The sequence below is a fragment of the Nicotiana tabacum genome, chromosome 8 (assembly GCF_000715075.1).
Source record: "Nicotiana tabacum cultivar K326 chromosome 8, ASM71507v2, whole genome shotgun sequence".
NCBI lineage: Eukaryota > Viridiplantae > Streptophyta > Magnoliopsida > Solanales > Solanaceae > Nicotiana > Nicotiana tabacum.
In genome coordinates this window covers 209,434,436-209,441,547 of record NC_134087.1, presented here as the reverse complement: position 1 = coordinate 209,441,547, position 7,112 = coordinate 209,434,436, and the positions used below count along the sequence as shown (strand labels likewise).

General features: G+C 36.9%; 2 protein-coding genes across 2 annotated transcripts; both read right to left on the bottom strand.

The window, feature by feature from the left end:
• Nucleotides 1-1,815: 1,815 nt before the first annotated feature.
• On the bottom strand, nucleotides 1,816-2,196 carry LOC142163523 (uncharacterized). Its single transcript, XM_075220824.1, has one exon. The coding sequence runs from the start codon at nucleotides 2,194-2,196 to the stop codon at nucleotides 1,816-1,818; it is 381 nt and encodes a 126-aa protein (XP_075076925.1).
• Nucleotides 2,197-4,307: 2,111 nt separating this feature from the next.
• Nucleotides 4,308-5,894, bottom strand: LOC107777186 (uncharacterized). The gene is made up of 2 exons (XM_016597179.2): nucleotides 5,298-5,894; nucleotides 4,308-5,048 (listed from the first exon to the last, which is right to left on the bottom strand). Exons 1-2 carry the CDS (start codon nucleotides 5,892-5,894, stop codon nucleotides 4,308-4,310), a joined length of 1,338 nt encoding a protein of 445 aa, XP_016452665.2.
• Between the last annotated feature and the right edge of the window lie 1,218 nt (nucleotides 5,895-7,112).

Sequence of the window (7,112 nt, the reverse complement as noted above, 5' to 3'; positions counted from 1 at the left end):
TTTAGAAACGATAAAAATAAAGCAACAAGCAATAACAACAATAATATAATAAATAATTGAAGCGAGTGACAATATAAAGTTATATGCAATTATCTTTTATATATATAATTTGATTGTGTAAATATAAAATGCATAAGACTTAAATTGTAAAAAGAACAAATGCATAAAAAAAGAAGAAAGAATTAAAAAAATTAAAAATTAAAATCACAGAGACATTGCGCCCCCCTCGTCCGCTGTGGTGTCGCAGAGATTGAAAGGGAAAGGGCATAGCCACACCACTCTCTTTTCTTCATCAACACAAATAATTATAATGGCAACAAACAAACAAACAAACATGGTCAGCCCCCCTACCCCCTACCCCCTACACCCCCTGCCCTCAACCCACTATAAAAGAAAATAGGGCAAAATATAACTCATCGGCCGACTGAAACGAATTGTATTTGCTAGTCGAAAATTATGTAAAATGTATATATTTTTTTTGCATATAATACACATATATAAATAAATCTACATTTTATCGGCTATTATTTTTTGAAACGCCTAAAAATATATGTTTTTCAAGAAAATATTAGAAAAAAATAATAATTTTACACTGTAGAACTTTTACACTAATCAGATACTTAAGAAATAAATATGCAAGTAATTACCGCTTATGATTAGTGGAATTACTAACATAAAATATAAGATGAATAACCTTTTAAAAAGATATATAGATGCTGATCAGTGGCGAAACTAAGCCGACGAAAGGTGTTCAATCGCATCCCCTTCATTAAAAAATAACACTGCGCCGCAAAAACAAAACTTTTAATTTGTTGTTATATTTAAATTGTTGATCAATTTTCTTGCCATAAGAAAAAGTTCTAGTAAAGAGGCGAAGGAGTTCACACTCCTAGAAAACTGCCTAAAACTGTTCAGAAACGAAATCGATCGGAAAACTGGAAAAATCCATCAATTTTTGTCTGACTTTAATTCGTGAAAATTAGGTTGATCAGTAATAAATAAGACCGAAGTAGGTCGCAATCTCCGACCGATTTCGGTCAATCAATAAAATTTCACAAGCGACCAAAAAAGAAAACAAATCTGTCGAAAAAACCAACTGAAGTCGGTTGATATTTTTCAACCGAAGTTAGTTGGTATTTTAATTATGAAATTAAAAAATACACTATCTGAAAATCGAACCGGGATTTGTACTATGGCAGTATACTATTCTACCGCTAGACCATTGGCACACTTTCGTTAAGACTATCTTTTATTTTATTTTTACTCTTTAATTGCTTTTCGCGCGAAAATAACCGACTGAAATTTATTAAAAATATAAAATTACCGACCGAAATCCGTCAGCTTTTTAAAATGACCGACTAAACCAACCGACCGATTTTTTTGAATATTAATTTTAATTTATTTTATATGAAAAACCGACCAAAGTTGGTCGGTTTATTAAAAAATAAATTTCGCAGGACGCCAAAATAGTTTCCCGCACTTTTGCGTAAAAAAAACCCGACCGAAATTGGTCGATTTTGTAAAGAAAAAATTGAAAAATAAAATATTTTAAAATACCAACCGACTTCGGTCGGTCGAAGTCGATTGATTTTTTTTTTGGTGGAATGAATTTTTTTTATTCATCACCAGAATAAATACATTGAAGTAAAGCAAAAGACATCTCTACCACCTGACTATATATAACTCTATACTTAATCGTCTAGGCACAAGTAAGTCTATTTGTATCCTATACTGTACATGTATTATTTCTAACCTCTATTTAGCTATATACTTCTTTTATCCATCTTCTATCCTTGTCCCACTTCTTTTTGTTGACTATCTCCATACACGAACTTTGCATTCCTTTTCTATCTGGGCACATATCTTGCTAGGACTAGGCACAGCACATTTCCATAAAGCTTCATTTCTCCCCCTCCATATGTGATAGCTCAATGCAGCCACTATAGCATAGGAGAACTCCCTTCTAAATTTGCTCTCCATCTTCCTACCAATTCTTTTCCATAGATGCTGCCCTTCATAGTTTGTTATGCTTATTTTCAGCCATTGCAGAGTTTCATTGATACACAGCTTAGAGAAATGACACTCATAGAACAGGTGCTCTATTGATTCTGGGGCATTTCCACACAATACACATAGGCCATCTGAACTGATCCCTCTGTTGGTTAGCCTATCCTTAGTTAGCAGTTTCCCTTGCATCATTAGCCATCAAATGAAGCTATACTTTGGAACATTTTGCATATTCCAAACCCTTCCCATTGGCAAGTATCCAGAGTCCCTCTCAGCCAAGAGTACCCTTTCATGATTGTGTATCCTCCTGTTTGTCTTTGCCATCTGCCCTGGTTGTACCCTCCTACAAGCTTGTCTCTTACATGACATATTTTTTTTCAATACCAACTATTATCCTGGGGTACACTATATAGCCACCAATCAGTGTTCTTTAAGTATATATGATTGATCCATTTAACCAACAGAGAATCAACCTTTGTTGCTATATCCCAAACATACTTCCCTATTGCAGCTTCATTCCAAATTATACAATCTTTTATTCCTATCTCTCCCTCTTGCCTTGTCTACAAACAAGATCCCATGCTACTAATGGTCTTCTATTTGTCTCCACCTTGCCATCCCATAGATAGTTCCGACATATTGAAGCGATCCTTTTGAGCACTGCTTTGGGAAGTAGAAAGATTGATGCCCAGTACGTGTGGAGATGCATTAGCACTGCGTTGATCATTTGCATCCTCCTAGCATAAGACAGATATTTTGATCCCCAACTCCTTATTCTTGTTATTATTTTATCCACTAGTACTTGGCAATCCATTTTTGATATTTTCTTCGATGATATTGGAACTCCTAAATATTTGAAAGGGAGGCTGTCTTTACTATAACCAGTTATTTCACACATATTCTCTATCTCCTGAGCCTTAACAGTATATATGTTCGATTTTCCTGCATTAGTTGTTAGCTCTGAAGAGTTGGAGAATATTTGTAGTCCCCTTAACATCAACATAATAGATTGGTATTCACCTTTGTAGAACAGGAGCACATCATCTGCGAAGCATAGATGGTTAAGCTATAAGCTTCTGCACTTTGTATGGTAGCCAAACCTTTCCTGCTAAGCCACTAACTTCATAATTCTTATAAAGTACTCCATGCATATGACAAACAATAAAGGGGAGATGAGATCCCCTTGTCTCAAGTCTCTCTTTCCTCTTATGCTTCCATATAACCCTCCATTAATTGCCACAGTATATTGGGTAGTTGAAATGCATTCCATGATCCACATTATGAACTTCGTAGGAAAATTTAGGGCGTGTAACATTTCCTCTACAAATTTCCACTCTATGGAGTCATATGCCTTCTTGAGATCTATTTTTATCAAGCAGCTCCTAGTTGCAGCTTTCCTGTTGTACAATCTGATAAGATCTTGGCAAATCAATATGTTCTGCATGATTGTTCGACCAGCTACAAAAGCACTTTGGTTTTCAGAGATGATGCTCGACAGGATGGTTTTGAGTCTATTGCATATCATTTTTGAGATGATCTTGTATACTGTGTTGCAGCAGGCTATTGGTCTGTAGTCCCCAACTGCTTCTGCATGGTTACTTTTTGGGATCACTGTGATAACTGTGTTATTTATTGCCTCTAGCATCTTACTTGATCTGAAGAACTCAAATACTCCATCCTTAAGGTCAGTTTTTATGATGTCCCAACTGTCTTTGAAGAAGTTGCTACCATAACCATCAGGACCCGGGGCTTTTTCCCCATCAATTTGCCAGAGAGCCTGTTTGAGCTCCTTCTCAGTGAATTCTTCATTTAACATGTTTCTTTGTTCCTCTATTACTATTGGCCCTTTCCTCACCAAATTACTACATATATGAGTCCTATCATCTTTTTTAGTTCCTAGAAGTCCAGTGTAAAACTCCACAAAAGCCCCTGCTATTTCCCCTATAGAAGTAACCATATTGCCTCTAGAATCTTTTATTGAGAAGTTTTTGTTGGCATTTCTTCTGGCCTTCATACAACTATGAAAGTATCTGGTGTTTTGATCTCCTTGCTTCAGCCATAACACTTTGCTTTTTTGCCTTAAGAACTGATCTGCTGCTTGCTTTGCTCTCCTATATTTACTTCCTAGTTCATGTTCCTTTGTAGCTAACTACTTATTGGAGGGGTTTTGTTGGATCTATCTTTGACAATGCTCTAATTCTTCATTATCCTGTTCTGCTTGCAATTCAATATCACTGAACTTCTTTTTATTCAATTGCTGGAGCACTTTCTTAAGCCTATTCAGCTTCCCACTAGTTGAGTCATTTTTGTTCCTTTGATTCCATCCTTCCAGCTAGCTTCCACTTTTTTTGTTTGAATTCCGGATCCATACTCCACATATTGAAATATTTGAATGGCCTGTTGTTTCTCTGATTTTCATTCTCCCAATTGATTATTGCAGGACTGTGATCCATCAGTCCTTCAGTCATGTAGTGAACCACTAAAGTTGGCAGCTGTGTCATCCATTCCATGTTTACCAATACTTTGTCAATTCTACTCATTACTCTATCATCTTCACTTTGCTTATTATTCCATGTGTAGAAAGCCCCAGTTGATTTCAGCTCTTGAAAGCAGCATGTATCAACCCATTGCCTAAAATCTCTAATTTCAGCCATTGTCACTGGACTCCCTATCAAGTCTTCCTTGTTCAGAACACTATTAAAGTCCCTCATCACAACCCATGGGCCTTGAGTATGATTATATATATCAACTATCTCCTTCCACAAATTTCTCCTAAGAGCCATATCATTATATGCATATCCCATAGTTACATATAGCCTCTTCCCAGTACCTTTATGCCTTACTCCACTATGTATTAGCTGATCTATTGTTCTCAGAATATCTACCTCATATATCATTGGTTTCCACATCAACCATATTCTACCCCTTGGGTGCTTTGCTAAGTTTGTTGTAAACGACCATCCATCACATAGATTAAAAGAAGCACTATGAGCTTTGGCTCTCTTAATCTTGGTTTCGAGAAGCCAAACAAGCCAGTCCCACTATTATGCATAAACAGATGAATATCTTTCTGTTTATCTGGCTTGTTGAGGCCCCTGACATTCCAAAATCCGATCTTATCCATTTGGCAAGGGGTTCCTCCCACCCCTCCCCTGTTTTGGGCCACCCTTAACCTGTTCTCCCTTATTGATAGTAGCACTGGTTGCCCCCTAACTTTGTATTGCTATAGCTTTGTCTAGTACTGCAAATGCATTCCTGGTAGGGACTGCTTTGTCTTATATATTATTTGCCTGGCCTACATTACCTTTATTTGTTTCTTTTCTTATCCCCCTTGCTCTGTTTTCTCCCTTGTTATGCCCTCTTTCTTTGGATGTCCCCTCCCCTGCTTTGGGTGTCCCCTCCCCTGCTTGCTTCTCCTTTTCAGTTTGCTTTGCGCTCACTTCTGTCCCCTCTACTGCTTGCTTCTCCTTTTTAATCTGTTTCCCTCTCAGTTCTGCTTCTTCTTTGTATAATTTCCTATAGTCTTGTAATTCATGTCCAAAGTTTTTGCACTTTGGACACAATGTAGGTTTCCATTCATAATATACTTCTTGTTTCACTATTTTCCCCATCTCATTCTCAAATATGACTTGTGTTGGGTAAGTTTGATTTATTAACACTTCAACCAATACCTTAGCAAATGCAAGTCGCTTCTTATTAGTTGTTGCTCTATCAGCCTTTAATGGCTTCCCTATCATCCCTGATATTTTGGTGAGAGCATTCTTCCCCCAATACTTAATATCCAGTCCCTTGAGTCTAATCCATATCGGAATTCTGTCAACTTTCTCTTTACTTACATCTATATCAGGTTCCCATGGTTTTACTACTACAGGCTTTTTGTCGAACATCTAGACTCCCTCCTCAATGACTTTGCTTCTGCTATCAATTGTGTGAAATCGCACCAGATACACACCTCTATTGACTTGCGCAATCTTTTCAATACCAAGCCCTCCCCAAATTCTACGAAAGTATCCATCAACTACAGCCAACGGAGGGTTGGATCCCAATACATAACATATTACTGTTGATTTCCAGAAAACAATTTCATCCTTGATGTCTTCCATAGTAATTTTCACATTTTCTCCTGATATTTCCTCACAATTGAGAACTAATCCTTCCACTTCTGGTGCTGTTCCCACAATTTTGCTCCATGAACTTGTTTTCGTGCTTAGTTTCTCCTTACTCACCTCATTATTTTTCGTCAATTCTGCTTCCACCCTATCTGCCCATGATCCCCCTGATTTCTTCGCCATTTGTGGAGTCTTCAACGGTGCCATAGGAGACTTCATTGAAGCAATTGAAGTCATCATTGAGTTCCTTGTAGTCATCTTAGATCCTTGGCTTAAACCTCACGGCACAATTCCTTGAATCGCGTTGATGTTTCTCGTCTTTTTCGCATCCGCAGATTGCGGAATTCCATAGCTCCTCGGTTGATTTCTTGAATTTCCTACCTGACGTTGTTGCCTTCCCCCTCCATTCTACGTTTTCCTCGTCATTTTTAGTGTTACCTGAGAGGAAAATTCATTCTAGAGAGAGAAAGTTTATTCTTGAGTTCTCCAAGAAAATAATACTAAAGTCAATTGATTTCCCGTGGTCAGTTTTGGCCGAATATCTAGTAGTGTCAAGAAGAATTTTAAGTTATCGGTTCAAATTTTAAGTATCATATATTAGTATTTTTGTTAATCCACTTATATAAATTCTTGTGTTCGCAAGTAACACCGATAATATAAATTTCTTTTTACTTTGATATCGTGTATGTATGTTAATTTTTTTTTAAAAAAAAGACTTCTTTTCTTCTTCTTGACTTATTGTGTGGATTGGTAGCATAATACAGCCAAAACCTTCTCTTCCTCATCCTCCCAAGTTCCCAACAAAACCCTAACCCTTGTTTGGCCAATATCTGACACTTCTGAAAAAGAAGCCCACATTAATTCCTCAAAACCCGGTTTTTTATGAACCGGATATTATATGGGATTAATATCCTCTATAACAGCTAGCAGTATTTTGCAGTAACTTTTTGCTTTTTCCTATTCACCAATTTTCTTATTGCCGTAGGCACTATTGAA

Excerpts from the sequence above, each read along its gene's own strand:
- LOC142163523 (XM_075220824.1), bottom strand. The coding sequence starts at position 2,196 with ATGCAAGGGAAACTGCTAACTAAGGATAGGCTAACCAACAGAGGGATC.
- LOC107777186 (XM_016597179.2), bottom strand. The coding sequence starts at position 5,894 with ATGTTCGACAAAAAGCCTGTAGTAGTAAAACCATGGGAACCTGATATA. Across the intron at positions 5,049-5,297 it reads ATAAAGGTAATGTAGGCCAG|TGGGACTGGCTTGTTTGGCT; the intron begins GCAAATAATATA and ends TATGCATAATAG.